This window comes from Pezoporus flaviventris, unplaced genomic scaffold, assembly GCF_033815535.1.
Source record: "Pezoporus flaviventris isolate CSIRO_AGI_PZ_B2104156 unplaced genomic scaffold, CSIRO_AGI_Pfla_v1 ptg000105l, whole genome shotgun sequence".
In the NCBI taxonomy this organism is placed as follows: Eukaryota; Metazoa; Chordata; class Aves; order Psittaciformes; family Psittacidae; genus Pezoporus; species Pezoporus flaviventris.
Genome location: NW_026892653.1, coordinates 1868855 through 1884981, shown reverse-complemented (window position 1 = coordinate 1884981; position 16127 = coordinate 1868855). Strand labels below are relative to the sequence as shown.

The following is a 16127-nucleotide window of genomic DNA, read 5'->3' as shown; positions in this document are numbered from 1 at the left end:
TTTCAATATGAGTGTATAATATTCATAGTGTGAGCGCTGAGACAGGCGTATCGGACCACGGATCAAAGCGAAATTCCTTGGGTAGGGGAGGAACCTAAATTAGACAGAATAAACCCAAATTCTGCGGAAAAAGACTTATTTTTCTGATGAGCCAGGCTCTGTGTCCCCACTGCCTTCTCTCCTCTCGCTGAGGATTTATCTCTGCTCGGCACAGGACCGTGATTGTGCAGAACTCAATCGGTTTGAATATTTTCTTATTATTATTACTATTATTATTACTATCACTCTCCTGCGGCCGCTACCAGCGGAGGTTCCGCTGGGATGCGCGGTTCGGGCTACCCGAAAAATAACCGTGTCCCTCCCGGGATGGAGAAGGAAAGAGAAGGAGCCGCAGGCTCCATCCCCTCAGCGCCGCGCCTCGTCCCCGGATAAGAAGCAAAGAATAAGAGTCAAACCCCTCCTTTCGCTTTCTCCTTGGATGGTTGGGGGGGGGGGGGGGAAGAAGAGAATTTAATAGAGAGAGAAAAGCTTAAATCGCCTCCGGTTTTCCTGTTTTCCTCATCCTCATTCTAAGTATTTCCACGTTGGAAGCCGCCACCAAGTCTCCCCGTCCCCCCCCCAGATTCCCTTTCGAGCCCGCACCGAGGTGGGGAATCATAGCGCTTCGCGGAGCCCACGGACTCCTCAGATATAACTACGCGTGTTACACCGCATGCTCGTTTATTTGCTGCTCGTACAATCGTGAAGCTCATGTACAAGTAACATACATGTTTTATTTTGGTTCGATTTTTTTTTTTTTCCTTTAGGGACAAAACGTACAGAAAAGGGCAGGGAGAAAAAAAATAACCCCACGAAGTTACAAATTTATACAGTGCAGAAAGAATTAAAATAGGTATCACCGACTTGTATGAAGTCATGGCAAAAAGACAAAATACGGAGGGGGGGGGTGAAGGGAGGGGAATAATCCTTCATTATATATATATTTCTATAAAAACATATGGAGAATTGCCTTTACACAGAGACCACGATCAGCTTAAAATTTATAAAGGTTAACTAGAAAAAAAATCTATATGGCAAATATTGCCAACAGAGATTCACCGATTTAATACTGATCAACTGAGACTACTCGTGTCTCGATTATTAGCAACAACAACAAAAATAATGTAGAATAAATAACAGAATGAGCATGGCTGTCTCTTTTCAAAGTGCCTTTTTCTCTCTGCATAGGGTCTGATCCTGCAGTTTTTATGCAGGCAAAAAAAGTAATATTAATAGCTAAGAAAAATAATCCCTCTGAGAGATTTTTGCCCGCTGCGTGTTTGCTGGGTAAAGAAAAGGAAGATGGGGGCATTACTTTGAAGAATGGGCTCGAAATGAAGCGGGACCGAGCGGATCGAGCTGGGGGGCCCCGGGCGCTCCTCCCGCGGTGCAGGGCGGAGGGGCCGCGGGATGCGCCGGTTTTGGGGTCGGGAACGTTTACAGCCCCCCCAACCCCAGGTCGAGCCGGCTCCGCGCCCGCCAATTGCGCTGATGGCACTGCTCAATGCCAAGGATAAAATTGAATTAGTAATTGAACTATATTTTTTCCCCTTTTTCTTTTAAAAAGAAACATCAAACCCTCTTTTGTCGAATCCCTTAACGCAAACTCGCAGTCAGGGTTTTTCGCGGGGAGGGCTCTTTGCTTTCTTCTCAACCCAACCCCAAACGAAGAAGCAGAAGAAGGCAGAGACCGTCAGTGATTGAGGACCCGCATTGAAGGGTCCGGCCAATGCTCAGCTGTGGGGCAAGTTTAGCCCCTATCCCCCAACCCACTCCCGAGGAGCCGGGATCTCTCTCCCGGGCACAGTCTTTTCGCAGAGATCCCCCTTATTTCCATCGAGGGTCCGCGAGGGGGGGGGGGTCGAGGCTCGGGTCAGGCCTCGCCGCCCCCGGGAGGTGTTTTTTCCGCCCTGTATCACATAACGCACGGCTTGATGTCCTGGTATGTCACTTGTTGGTGGTAATAGGAGCCGCTGCCCGCTGAATGCATGGAGGAGGAGGCCATGGCGTTGAAAGAGAAGACGAATTCCTTTCTGTCGCACATGCTCGGAGACTGGGAGTGATACCGCGGGATGCCTGCGGAACGGAGAGGAAAGATCGTCAGCCATCGACATTATATTTAATGGGGAAGTTGAAGACGGGGAGAGTGGGGAAAAGCCGCCGTCTGGATTAAAAAACTCCAATAAAACAACCAAAGCACAAAACAACCGCAAAACCCATCCCAACCTCTCCGCAGCCCCACGGTATAGGGCGGAATTGGCTGTATTTCTGCGTTTTCACACAGATACACGAGTGCTCCAAGGGCTCCGCGGGTGCGGACAGGTGCGGTGGGGAAAACCTCCCGCCCGGCCTAAGGATGCTTCGAGCAGACGGAGTCTGGGGTCGGCTCGGGTTTGGTTTGCCCCCCATTTTACGCTCTTGAAGGTACCGGCTGCTTTTCCCATGGCTTCCGCAGGGTGCGAGGCAGGGAAGCAGGGCCGGCGGGAGGGCCGGGGTGGAGAGGCCGAAGGCGAAGGGCTGGGAGGACCGGAGCTGTTCCTGCGCTTTCTGATGCCACTTAGGGACAGAAAACCCCCGCTAAACTCGGGGTGCTCCGGGGAGGAGCGGCCGCTCGGAGCCCTGCTGCCCACCGCGCCAGCGCCCAGCGCCCGGGCGTTAAATCAGAGCGTTGCGGTTAGGGCAGCGGGCGGGCCCGGCGGCTCCTCGGGCTTGATTTTTGCTGTTTTTCCAGCAGATCCGGGTGCGATCACCGCCGGACGAGCGGCCCGGGGCTGTGCTCGGGCCAGGCCGCTCCGTCCGGCCCTGCTGATGCGCGTTTTCTCTCCTCTCCACTTCGTGGTTGTGCCCCGCTAACGCTCCCTTTCACACCCGTTTGTGCCTGGTACTTCCGCTTCCCCAAGCCCCGGGGTGATGTGCAAGGATCCCCAAACCTGCCCCTCCACCGGCCACAGCTCCCAGGCTGCCCCGTACACTGAGATTCCACCCCCGAGATGAATTTGGGCCGCAAGACAAAGCCCATCTCCTGCCTCGTCCCTCCTGAGGCCTCCTCCGGCCTAACCACCATCTCCCCGCTTCCAATAGCCGGGGCAAATCCCCTCCAGCAGCTCCACATAGGAGCTGGTGGCGATGCTGGACCGGGGATGCGGGGCACGGAGGCCCCCCGATTTCCGCATGGGCGGAGGGAAGCGATGGGCCTGGGAAACACAGCCCCGAAAGTAGCGGATGGAGGGGCTGGGAAGGTGCGGATGGCCGGCACCCTAGTGGGGAAATGCTCCCCGTTGTTCTCCCTCCGGAGCTCCCCATGTCCCCATAGAAGGGGAAAGAACCTTAACCCCGCAGCCCCACGGCTGGGTGAGCCCGGAGGCCTCGACAGCAGAGCGGCTTCCAGGGGTAGCACAGCCCCGGCCCGGCTGGTCGGAGCCGAGCAGTAGCTGGGCAAACCCGACGGCTGCCCGGGTGCGGTCGGAAGGGAAGTGAGGAGTGGATCCAGGAGGACCCACGCATGGCCATGAGCCCCCCTCCGACCCCCGCGGCGGTGGCCTCGGTAAGTCCCACGCGTGTCTGCGCCTTACCTTGGAGCTCGGCGGTGTTGTGGCTGTTCTGGTGCAGGTAGGACTGGTCAAGGGAGTGCGTGGAAAGGCTGGAGGACAGCGGGTTGGCCGTGGGGTTGCAGGGCGACAGGGGCTGCTGCTTGATGTAAGACGCGCCGGTGTTCAAGGCCGCCGAGGCGGAGGGTGCCCACGCTGAGGCCGAGCTGGAGTAAACCGAGTGAGGCTCCATCACGCCGCCGCCGGCGAGCAGCGGGGAGGCGGGCACGGAGCTCTCGTGGTGCGGGTATTCCCCAGCCGAGGAGCCGGTGCAGCCGCCCATGTAGGAGTGCCCACCGTTGGCGGGCAGGTGGGGCACGGAGTGTCCCGCGAGGCCCATCCCCTCCACGTTGCTGGACAAGTGCCCGTTCATCATCCCCAGACCCCCTTCAAGGGAGAGGCTGTTGGGGGGGCAGGAGAGCCCGCCGGCCGAGCCCTGGAAGCCGTAGCTCTCGGGGAGGTGGTTGAAGCTGAGCCCGTTCATCATGCTATACATGGGCTTCAGCGCTTGGCATTTCCTCCTGAACCCGCGGGGTCGGCGGCGAAACGAGCCCTCCTCGAACATGAACTCGCTGGCCGGGTCGATGGTCCAGTAATGGCCCTTGCCCGGGCGTCCCAGTCCCTTGGGCAACTTGATGAAGCACTCGTTGAGAGAGAGGTTGTGGCGCACCGAGTTTTTCCAGCCCTGGTAGGAGCCGCGGAAGAAAGGGAAGCGGCTCTGCAAGAACTGGTAGATCTCGCTGAGGGTCAGGCGTTTCGAGGGTGAGCTTTGGATGGCCATGACGATGAGAGCGATGTAGGAGTAAGGAGGCTTCTCCGGCCGCCGGATCCCCGCGTTGGTCTTCTTCGCTTTGGGACCGCCGCTGCCCGGGGCTCCACCGCTACCCGGGGCGCTGCCGGTCGCCCCTCCGGGCGCCGCGGAAGCGGTGTCCATGGCCGAGCTCTGCGGCTGCTTCTCGGCCACGGAGGACATGGGGCCGTAGCTGCTCTGCACCGGAGGAGGAGGGGGCTGAGAGGACAGAGCCTGCTGCGCTTCTGCAGTCATCTACGGCCGGGTCCTCGGCGGCCAGCCCCGGCCCTCCTCCGCCAACACCCCCCCCGCGCTCCCCCAAAAGGCCACGCTGCTGGGGGCTCGCCTCCACTCACCCCGCCTCCGGCCTCCTCCCGGCCCCCCGGCGGGGTTTCTTTCCACCGGGAGACTTCACCGCTCCGTGGATAAACAAATGGAAGCAACGATTCCCCCCCCCCCCCCAAGTCCCCCTTTCCCTCCTCCTCCCACTTTATCCCTAAATCCGAGCCCGGCTGCAGAAGGCGAGCGAGAGGCGGAGGGTCGGGAGGCGGGGGGCGGGCAGGGAAGCGGGATGGGGGGGCGGGTGGAAGCGAGTTGTGCTCGGCTGCTGCGAGAAAGAAGCCGGCGGCCTCCGCCTTGTCCCTCGGCGGGCCGGGCTCCCGGGGCCGCCGTCCCCGTCCCCCCCCTCCCCGTGCCCCGGCTCTAACTGGGCTGGCGCTGCCGGTGCTGCGGGGAGCTGCTTCCCATCGCGGTGGCTGTCGAGTCTGCCCCCGGCCCCGCTGCTCGCCTTTTACTCTATCTCTAGCGGCGTCGTCTGCCGCTCCTTGACAGACGTAAGAGCGGGGGGCGATCCCCGCCCCGGCCCGGCCCCCTCCGCGCCCGCTCCCAGCTGGTGGGCAGCTTTTAAAGGGCCCTTTCCACGCCACCCCTAGCGACACAAGGGCTGGGAGACACATCCCAGCCCGCTCCCGTGTGTATGTGTGTGTTTTGGAGGGGGGACTTGTCAACCGTGGCCGTGCCGCTGCGTGGGGCTCCCCCATTTCCCCCCATTTTCCCCGGCCACCCCTGCTAAAAGTCACTGGAGGGAGGTGGGAAGGGCCGTGGAAGGGGCCGGGGCGCGGCAGTGCGGGCCTGCGGGCGACGCGGAACTTCCGCGGGCGGCGCAAGGCAGCGGAGGTGCTGCCCGGCCGCGGGCTCCGCGCTGCGCGGAGTTTCACCCACTTGAAACCCCCTCTTCTTGCGCTCTTTTAAGCTCGGCGGGCCAGGGCAGGATGTTTATACTGCGCAATGTAAACACGGGCTCGGGGGTGCTTTAATAAAAAGAAATCGGCGAAAACTCCTGCTGCCTCTTGAAATGCCCTTTTCTGTCTTTGCCGCCGGGCCGGGGATTAGGAGCGGGCTTCGGACCCCTCGCCTGCTCCGAGGCTGCCTTAGGATGAGGCTGGGATGGGCTGGTTTTGAGGGAGAGTTACACAAATGTGTGCTGAAGTGTAGCAGGAGCCTTATGCTCAGCTCCGGCGGATGCCACGGGCACAAACGCGGGGTGGGGGGAAAGATAATAGGAAGGCAGGGGGGCGAGACCCCCTTATCCTCCCCAACCCCTTCAGAAATACCCCAATGCACCCTTTTGAGCATCGTCCCATCAGGAGAGGTATCACCTAAGGTAAGTCGCTTAAAACCTTTGTCACCTTCTTTTTCGGATCGCGGGTGGAAGTCTGTGCTCTGGGGGGGGGGGTGTGGGGGGTGTGAGGGTGGGTGGCAGGAGCCTGGGCTGCTAGCTGGGAGCGGAGCAGATGCTCTGCCTGCTGCTGCGTGTGCTCCCTTTCAAGACTGGGGAAAGGAAAAGAGAAAGGAATGGGGGTAAAAAAGGAGGAAGAGGAACCTTACATGCATACACCATACACCCCCTTTGCCCTTTGCAGGCCGCAGGGCTGTGGGTCTGTCCCCCTGCATCCCGTGCAGAGAGAAAGGAGGGGGAACCTTCCACAACCTCCCCCCCCACCCCCGTCTTCCAAATTCGCTTTCAAAGTTTTGCGATGATCATTTAATGCTTTTTAAAAGAACGATAGATACCGATCGGGTTGAGAAACTCCCTCCGCGTTATTCGCGGGCAGTTGTGAGCAGCCTCCGGGGCGCCTGTCACATCTGTGACACCACCGAGAGGGATTTCACATCAGGAGCTTCCCCCCCTCCTCTCCCTTCTCCTTCCCCTTTCCATCGTATGCCCCCTCCACGCAAAATGAACCTTCTGCAGAAAGCACCGGCCCTCACGTTCCCGGGGCAATCGGGGGTACGAGATGATGCGACATAGGGGACAAGCAGGGGGTAGTCGCTGCAAACAGACGCAGGCTGTGGACAGGTACATAGTGACGGGATGCAGGCAGTAATTTCTGGAGCTTCTTAAGGAGGAGGAGGGTGCCCGGGAAAAATCGTTTTTTTTCGGGAAGCGATCACCTTCCCCGGGTGTTACAGCCCCGGCGCGGCTGGTCCAGAATAAACCCCCGCTTCTCGCTGTATTTCTTTGTATTTTAGAGGGGGGAGCGCATCGCTGACCCTGATCTTTGGTCTGCACCGAATGCCCCTCCTCGGGCTGCCAAAAGGGTGTTTTTCTTTGCTTTGCATCCCTCTGTGACTGAATCTCCCCAGCGTGTCTCCAAAACACCCGGAGATGGAGCTCGAAACGCAATACAAAGAGTTCGTGTAAAAACCACGTTCAAAACCGTCCCACCAGCACCGTTTCCACCAGGAAATAAAATAGCTCCGAGCAAAAAAAATTCCAAAATAACCCAAAATAAACCAGCAAAAACACCCTCTCTGAGGAAATCAAACGGTTCCCCTTCAAAGCAAGTAAGTCCTTGCGGGAATGCCCTCTCCGTCCCTCACACTACCTTTTCGGAGTGTGAAGATTTGGTTTACGATGTATTACAGCCAGCGAACGTGAAAAATGCAAATATAATGCTCCGGGTTCGATAGGCCTAGCAGTGGGAATAGCAAAAACCTTGGAGGGTTTTAAACCGAGCCCGTGAATTGGGGAAAAGGAGAATTTTAAGGAGGAAAAGCCGGGCCGGGGGGTGTCCGATGGTGGCTGTGAGTGTGACCTGCCTGTTTGCTGGTGCTTTTTGTGCTTGAACCGATGGGGAGATGCTGGGAAGGGGGTGAGAGAAGAAGAAAACTAAAAGATGATCTAGAGCAATTAGCCCTGCAAATCCCAGCACGGTTTGGAGCCCGTTTTGCCGGCCCGATCCCGCTTATTCCCCGCGCCCACCCCCAGCCCCTCTGCGCTTCCTAACCGGCTCCTTCCCAAACCCTCTCCCCTTCTCTCCCTCCCTCCCTCCCCGAAACCCGGCAGTGTTTTGTGTAAAAATAGACAAATCCGAGCTTTCTTCCTTTTCCTGCGCCGAAGGTATTTTCACTAGCTAATTGCTTAAGTGAAGTCAACTTTGCAAAGCAGGCCGGGTGTAACCCGAGTATGGAAATGTATATAGGTGGTATTGTTATAGGCGGGCTGGGTGCTGCTCCGAGAGGGGCCGGGGTGTTCCTGCAAGCCCAGACCACCCAGGGCGAGGGGAGTGACCGCCTCATGTCCCCCTCCCCGCTGCCCCTGCTTTGCATTAACACCACCCGCAAGACCCCCCCCTCCCCTTCTTCTCCAGCACCGGCTCTTTTCCCTCGATGGGTTTTGCGTTTTAGGAGGTATTTTTTTAGCTTTGTATATATATATATATGTATTTTTTTTTTCCTTTCCTTCAGTCGCGGCCATCTCCGTGGCCTCTGGCCCCAGATCCGCAGCAAATCGATCCCTAAATATTTAAGGTTGAGGGGGTGCTTTCAAGCAAGGGGCTTAAGGCTGGGAGAGAGGAGATGTGAACGGACCGAGGTGGTATTGGGGGTTATTTAGCCCATTTTTGGGGGGGTCCACTACACTGAAAAGGCTTGCCCCAGGCGTGTGCGTGTGCCTGATGGCGGACGGGCCCTTTCCCGATGGCACCCGCGGCTCCGGGACCGAGAGGGACCTGATGGAGGTTTTGGGGGAAAAGAAGCCGAAAGCAGGAGCGGGTGCGAAGTGAAGCGCCCGAAGCGCTGGGGCGGCTGCGGGGAGGTGCGGGCTGGCTGTCAGCAGCCGTGCCTCGGGCACAAGTTCAGCCTTTGGTCAGAAACAGAAAAAAAAGGGAAAATCTTACACTTCCCCCCCCCCCCCCCGCCTTTTGTCTCCCTCCCCCCCCCGCCCCCCCGCCCGTCCAAAGACTCTCCCCACCCCCATCCCACATTTTCCATGACGTCCTTCGATGAAATATTGCAGCACAGGAATTTACAGCCCTCTTCAACACAGGATTTTTTAGGAATTTTCTGGCAGGACCCGGTCCCTGTGATACAAATCGGTTCCAGCGATAATAAGCCCCGAGTGCTACCACTTAGACACGATCGCTTCCCACAGAGATCTTCTAAATATCTCCGGGTATTTATATCCCTGCTCAGGGACGGATAGCTAGAATATTTTCCCCGGGGGGATGCTTTTTACTGGCTGGGATTATGAGTTGAGGACCTGGGTACCGAGGGAAACAGCGGTGCTGAATAGGGGCAGAGCTGGGAGCCTGCGAGTGATGCTCCCGACCACCTCTCCGCGAAGGAGCTCGCCCTTAAAGGCAGCCCGATTAATTCAGGTGTAAATCCAGTTGTAAATCCAGGCTGGTATTGCTGAGCCATCCATGCTTTCTCGGGCAAGTTTTCTTTCCTCTAGTGATGGGGCCCGGTGCTGGGAATGCCCTTACATTCTAAGCAGGACCCTCGAGAAGGGTTGCCCCCCTTTCCCAGCGCTTGGGCAGAGCACTGTGGCATGCAAACAGAATGAGTAGCCATTTCCAGCTTTTCTAGCCCCAAACTCCCCCGGGTTAGAGGTAAAACGGGGACAGCGGTGCCAGAGAAATATTTCTGTGCACTGAGTTTCGTGAAGCCAAAATCAGACCCCCTCCCCGACGTCTCCCAGAACGAAAAGCTCGGCTGGGCCGAGCAGGGCGAAGGTGGGCGAGGGGTTTCCCCGGGGTTCAGCCCTATTTCCAGGCTTAGTAACCTTTTTTCGTTGTTTTCTTCCCAGCTCTAAACCAAAACCCCGTCGAAATCGCACTGATGCTCTCTTAGTGCACGCAGGGAGGGACTTTTAGCACCAGGCAGGCGAGGGTAGCTGGCTCCCCGTTTCGGGGTATCACCTAAAATCCGTCTGCACGGAGAGGTGAGGAAAGACAAAACGGAATTGCCCACACCAAGGATTAAGGGGTTATTTCTTAACACGGGTACTGAAAGCCGAGGGGACGGCACATTGCGGGACTAAGTATTAACCAAGCTGGAGACTTCGTCTACTCCCAAATATTGCGGAGAGATGCATAAAACAAACGGATGGGTTTGGGGCATAATCCGGCCTCCCAGTGCTGTCCCTCGGTGCACAGTCCCCGGGACAACAGACCCTGGAAGGGACCGCCAGCTCCGGTGCCCTAGGCTGGGGATGCTGGCAGTAGGCTTCCCAAGAGGGGGAACTGTGGGTACCCACACGGTTTCTGCAGCCTTGCAGAGCCCCGGATAGGTGCCTGGTACTTCGGGAGCGAGTGGGCTCCGAGGAAGGAGAAACGACCTTCCCGGGACCACCGAGGCAGGAGCATCACTTCAAGGAAAGAGGGGGTGCCAGCACCCGGGTGTTCCCCAGGGCAAGTGCCCCCGGGGTGCCAGCATCGGTGTCCCCAGCAGCCACCACCGCTTGTCACCTGCAGAAAGGGGAGAAGAGATGGCAGAGCCATCCACGCAGAATACCGTGGTCCCCCGTGGGGAGGGATGCAGCGAAGGATGCTGAGGGCAAGGCTCCACTGGGAGACCCTTGACAACGACCGGCCGGGAGGCACCGACATGCTCGGGTGCCTGTACCTGACAGGGGGAGGACAGCCCTTCGGCTTACGGGAAGGTTCCAGCTGCAGCAGAGGGGATTTGTCCCTCTGGTCTCTGCCCAGGGGGCTCCCATGCCCTGGGACCGGCCAGGTCCGCACCGCTCGCAAAAGCTGGTTTTGCTGGATGGAGCCCCGCAGCATCGCTCTTGGGGTGGGTGAACTGCCCGTGGGCCTTTTCTCCAGGTCCTTTGCTGCAGGGAGTGTGGCTGCAGAAGGGCCTTGCAGTCCCCGGGCAAAGGGACAGCTCACGGCAGTCCCCCAAGGGAGAACTACCCTTCCCGGACAGAGGTCAGCCACCGCCTGGTCCCCAGAGATACCTCCTGCGTGTTTTGGGTTGCTATAATCTCTCATCTGAGCTCCATTCTCCCCTTCCCAAACACAAAGGCGGGTCGGGGCTTACGTTCACAAAAGATACCCTCAGTTCCCCTCTCCCTACTCCCCCATTTGCAGAGACCTGGGAGTGGTTTTCCTTGGAAACTCTCCCAGCAAATGCTGATTTCCATCGTTGTTGTTGTTAATATTATTACTATTACTACCACTATTGCTATTGCTATTACTATTAGTTACTTTTCTTACTATCAAACGAGTGAACTCCCGACTAAAGAAACACCGCTTTATTGGAGACCCCTAGCCACTCTCTTGTGGTCCAACGGGCTCTGGAGCAACGCTGCGGGTTGCTGCATATTCATGACACCCTTTGCTTTGCAGTTACCAGCGCAGAGAGTGAAAAGGCACCAAAAATTGGTTGATCATCTTTCCCACATCCTTAGAAAAACAGAGGAGCGCCTCGTAAAACGATCCCTTCTGTGCAAGCTGTCCCTAGTTAAATATCCTAAGCGGGGTTTAGTTTTGGAGATTTAAAACTGTTCGTCAGGAAATCGGGTTCTCGGTTGGCATTCCCAGGAAAGATGCTCAGTGGATGCCTGAAATACCCGACGCAAGGTGGGAAAGCTTTACAGATCCCTGTGGTTTATGCCCCAAAGTTGACCGATTTCTGCATTTGGGGTTTATATGTGATAATCAGGCTGATAACGGGAACGGGTCCCTACATCTTCCCATTGCGCATCTGGGATTCTGGGGAAGGAGATGTGCGTGTGTGAAAGACGGAGGGGAAAGGAGAAGAGATTGGTAAAAGAAACCCCCTAACCCTAAAACAAAATCAAACCCCCCAAAATCAAAACTTAGCGAAAAAAATAATAACCTCCCCGCAGTCAGACCACCAAAAAAACCCTTCACCAAAGCTGCACAGAACTCAGTAACAATTGCAGTAACGAACCCAGAAATGGTTTTGCTTTTCCCGTTTTCAGAACCGCTTGCTGAATTACAAAATGCCCCAGCGCGTTTCGCACAGCACCCTCAGCTCCGTGCCAGTAACCTCGCTTCAATTCTACTAATTAAAATAGACTATTTTTCATCTATTCCCTTTGTAATCGCTGAATGAGGGACATTTGTGCCCTTCCCCAAGGCACTGGGAGAAATCCCTTTTTTTCTCCAGCAGATTTTGCGGGCTACCTGTGCGGAAAGATGCTGCCCGGGGTTTATGTTGCAGCATCATCATTTTTCTTACAGGATTACCCCTTTCCCCGTTATAAACGATCGAATTTGATTGACTCTCTCAAAGCATCGCGGGGTCGAGGACTTTCCCCGCTCAGCGGTGTCCTGCACCCAAGAGCAGCCCCTGCCGGGACGGGACAGAGGCAACCCCGGTCCTTCGTGTCCTCCCAAAGGGTGAAACTAGGAGAGCCACGGGCTGTACCGTCGGGGCACGGTGCTGAGCCCTTACACCCTATCGAAATCTGCCTCGGGGAGGGAACGGGTCCTACCCACTGCGGGGTTCCGACCCTCCTCACTGAGGTTAAACGGCTGCGGTTAAGCCAAATATCGGCGTGTTGGAAAATCTTGAGCTGACAGAGCAGGAATTTTCCTTCCATCGGGAAGAGGGTTTGGCGCAGAGCTGAGCGGAGTCCTGGGTCTGGTTTGCCCCGCAGCCCCAGGAGGGGAAAGCAGAAGTGCCTCCAAATATTGAACTAGAGAAATGTGTATGGAGAGAGCCTGTCCCGGAGAGTAGAGGAGGGAGAATAGGAGTGTGCAGAAGAAGAAAGACGGAACGACGTGCAGAAATACATACAGAAAGACAGAAAAAAAAAAAAGACAATAGAGAGAAAGAGAGAAAAGAACGAGAGAAAAGAGTGTAAAGAAAGAGAGGAAGAACGAGAAAAAGAGAGAGAAGGGAAGAAATGGAGAAAGAGAAAGAAAAGGAAAGAAAGAAAAAGATATAAAGAACGAGAACTAGAAAGAAAGAGATTATGAAAAAGTGAAACAAAGAGAAAGGAGAGGGTGAAAGGTAAAAAATGAAAATAAAGTGAGAACAGGATAAAATGCACAAGAAAGAAACGGAGAAACAGGGAAACGGAGAGGCAAAATAGAGGGAAAGAAAAAAAAAGAAATAAATAAAAAGAAGGAGAAAAGTAGAAAAATTCGAAAAAGGAAAAGGTGGAAAGGAAGAAAGAAAAAAAACAGAAGAAAGAGTGAGAGGCAGAATAATACAAAGAAAGGAAATGAGAAAGAAAGGAACAGAGAAAGAAGGGAGAGAGGAAGAGAAAAAGAGAGATGGAAAGAGAAACAGGAAGAAAAAGAAAGAAATTGGAAGAAAAGAAGGAAAAAGAGGGAGAAAGGAAGAAAAAGGAAAAAAGAAAAAGGAGAATAAGACAAAGATAAAACAGGTAAAGAATAGAAAAAGAAAAAAAAAGAAAACAGAAAAGTGTAGAATGGAGGCAGAAAAAGCATACAAAAAAAAAAAAAGAAAACAACCAAAAAAAAACCAAACCCACAAAAATAGCCCCCCAAAAAATCACCAAACCCAAACATTAAAAAAAAAGAAGCAAACAAGTAAGTACGAAAAGGGAAAAATAAATTTCCTGCAAACCCAGTGCTAAGACACAGATGATCTGATTTCCCTGTCAGGCCGGGATGAGCCGGGGGGGACGCTGAGCCCCAGCCCGTACCCATGGCCGGTTCCTGCGTACCCCCGAACAGGAGGGACCCCCGGGCTGGGCAGCGGGGAGCGGGTGCTGCTCTCCCGCTTCCTTCACCCCTATCTTTCCTAGGGGTGGAAAACTTGGGGTGGGGGGTGGACGGGACACAGCCTCTGCACCCCCAGGGCAGCGACAGGAGTGAGAGCCGAGATTTAACCCCGATTTCAGCGTGGGTTTCCCACGCCGCTCCTGCCCCGCTCCGCTATAGTTAAACGCGGCTTCAAACCCGCGCTCGAAGCGGCGCGACCGGCTCCGCATTGACTTCAACCGGCTTGGTAGGTGGCCGTGTATATTTTTGTTGAAGTAGTGTTTATGTTAATGAAAAAGGCTGAGATTACAAACAGACCACTGAATGCCCGGGATGTTGCTGCCGGATTGGTCTAAGCTGTGTACTTTAAGCCTAATCAATTTTGGGGAGAAAATATGATTCAAAAGAAGAAGAAAAAATACCATTACTTTTAGCAGAAAGACATTTAGGATCTTTAGGGAGCCCCGTGCTGCTTCTGCCCTCCGGTTTGGGGCTGTATTTCAGCGTAGCGGGCAGGGATGGAGGAAGGTTGCAGTGCGAAGCGTCTCTAAGAATGATTCATAAAAAACAACGAAAACGAGCTCTGGGCTCCTGGTGGAGGGCAGGGGAAGGGGGGTGCTCTGTGAACCCCCTTTGAGTCCCTCCTACCCGCAGAGGGGCTCCCGGTGGCAAAGGGGACCGTGTCCCCCAAAGTCTTGGCTGTGCAGGGGAACCGAAGGAGCGGTGCAAATGGGTCACGCTCAGGGTCTGTTCTTGCAGCCGGAGCTCTGCAGAACCTGAAATTTGCTTCAAAGCCCAGTAATTCACCCATTTATGGTGCTTAATATACACACATGAACATATACTTCCAGTTAGAGCAGGTATAAATTAATTTACATAAAAATTAAATTTTTTTAATTTTTCTTTTTTTTTTTTTCTTTGTGGGAGCAGCAATCATCAGCCTGTCACTTTGATTTCAGAGTCTGATTTTGGGGTCAATCTCCTGGTTTGCTTAACAAAAGAAATCCACTTTTTCCTTAATTATTCCGTCCCCCATTGTTTCTATCCCTGTCTGCATTTGCAAGCCTGAAGTATTGATAGCAAAAAAAAAATCGTGTTTTTATGGATTTTAAAGACTTTTTTCCCCCTCGCTCCATAGTTTCCCAGCATGGAGGGATCCACTTCGGGTCTCAGCGAGTGGGTTTCTCCTTGCCAGGAGCTCTGCGAGCAAACAAGCGCTCAGCATTTGGCATCTCGCTCCTTTTCAACACTTTCCTTTTGTGGGCAAAAGCTCTCATCGGAGGGAGCCTCTCCGGCAGAGCCAGGCAGACCTGGAGGATTGGTGCATTCTGATGGTTTACTACTGTTACGATTCCTCATTGACTAAAGCACAAAGAAAACCGGAGCACAAACAAGTCACCATTGGAAGGGAATACTGACAAAATCTAAGCCAAACGTTAGCAGGGAAGGGATTCAAGAAAACAAAGGTAAAAAAGGGAAAATTGAGAAAACCGTAGCCAAAGTTTTCCCTGTGACGGCTGTGCTGCACTAGAGCTGCAGCAGGGATTTCCCCCCTTTGGTTGGGAGGCAGAAGAATGCTCTGAAAACAGCTTTTTCTCCCTTAAAATATCTTTAGGGGGTCAAAACATACTCCTGGAGAAAGGGGAGATTCCCAGTGTGGGGCTTAGCGCAACCATAGAGGAATTTCTTTGTTCTCTCCTCACACCTGGGATTAGCCTTTGTTACATGATGCTTTATTTTTCTCTTATTTGTTTTTTCCTTAATTTTTCGGGGGTTAGAGGAAGAGAAACCCTGTTTTTTTGTTTTTTTTTTCTTGCAGTGACATTAAGTGATTCTGTAGGAGGCATTGTCAGGGAAAAAAAAAAACCAAAACTCAATCGAAGCAGACAGTTTTAGAGAGAACATCACCAAAATCATTCCTTGCTGTTAGGGCCAGGTAGGCCCTGTGGAAGTGCTGAGGCTGGGAGGTCCCAGGGTCCCCCAAACACCCATCCCCTTGTTGATACCTGCCCTGTAGTGGAGAGAGGTCTAGTGCCGGTCACTATGGGCAGCCCCTATGCGGGGACCGGCTAAAGGACAGGCACAACGGGCTGTCCCCTGCCCTGACACACACACACACACGTGTGTGCACACACATGTACCCGTACTCATAGCTCCCTCCCTCCTGTAACCCCGCATCTGACCGTGCTGCTCCCTAGAAGCACTAATGATGCTGCAGACCAGCTATGCGGTGTGAGGCAAAAGCAGATGAAAGTGATGTCACATTAATGTCAGCTCACAACTCGAGCCCACACAGCCTTGATTGCTCTTATTAATCTTGCCAATTTGTCTGTCAGCACTTGGCTAATCCCTAAATAGCCTCCCAACAGGTGCTTTATGCTTCCGCCACATCCCTGCTCCCCGGCACCCCCCAGGAGCCCTGCTCACCCTCCCCGGTGACACTGGCTTTCTCCTGTCCATCTGGGACCGGCTCTTTTCCCCTGGGAGGGCTGGAGGGGAGAGAGGCGACTTTGCAGATGTTGTTTAGTCTGTCCAAAGAGGGGTCGGAGTTTTGGGCTTCCCAAAAGGAAGTGATGAGCGGGATGGGGGGAAGAGGAGATGCTGGGGGAACTGAGGGGTGGCAAAGAGGAATTACCTGGGGGTGAGCAAACTCTCTGTGTGAACTTAGCCTGCCATCACAGTTAAAAAACATTTAGGCACCCTCTGCCTCAGTTACCA

General features: G+C 54.5%; 1 protein-coding gene and 1 long non-coding RNA gene across 3 annotated transcripts in view; one reads left to right on the top strand and one right to left on the bottom strand.

The window, feature by feature from the left end:
• Positions 1-753: 753 nt before the first annotated feature.
• FOXF1 (forkhead box F1) lies at positions 754-4820 on the bottom strand. The gene is made up of 2 exons (XM_061477351.1): positions 3612-4820; positions 754-2115 (listed from the first exon to the last, which is right to left on the bottom strand). The coding sequence occupies exons 1-2, from the start codon at positions 4669-4671 to the stop codon at positions 1955-1957; spliced, it is 1221 nt and encodes a 406-aa protein (XP_061333335.1). The 5' UTR covers positions 4672-4820; the 3' UTR covers positions 754-1954.
• Positions 4821-5916: 1096 nt separating this feature from the next.
• Positions 5917-16127, top strand: part of LOC133281627 (uncharacterized) — a 32143-nt gene continuing 21932 nt past the window's right edge. For both annotated transcript variants that reach the window (XR_009747556.1, XR_009747557.1), the window contains exon 1: positions 5917-6079. This is a non-coding gene — a long non-coding RNA (uncharacterized LOC133281627). The remainder of the gene's footprint in view (positions 6080-16127) is intronic.

Bases quoted from the DNA above. Each gene is read 5' to 3' on its own strand.
- FOXF1 (XM_061477351.1), bottom strand. From the start codon at position 4,671: ATGACTGCAGAAGCGCAGCAGGCTCTGTCCTCTCAGCCCCCTCCTCCT. The intron at 2,116-3,611 runs GTAAGGCGCAGA...TCCGTTCCGCAG, and splicing joins CAACACCGCCGAGCTCCAAG to GCATCCCGCGGTATCACTCC.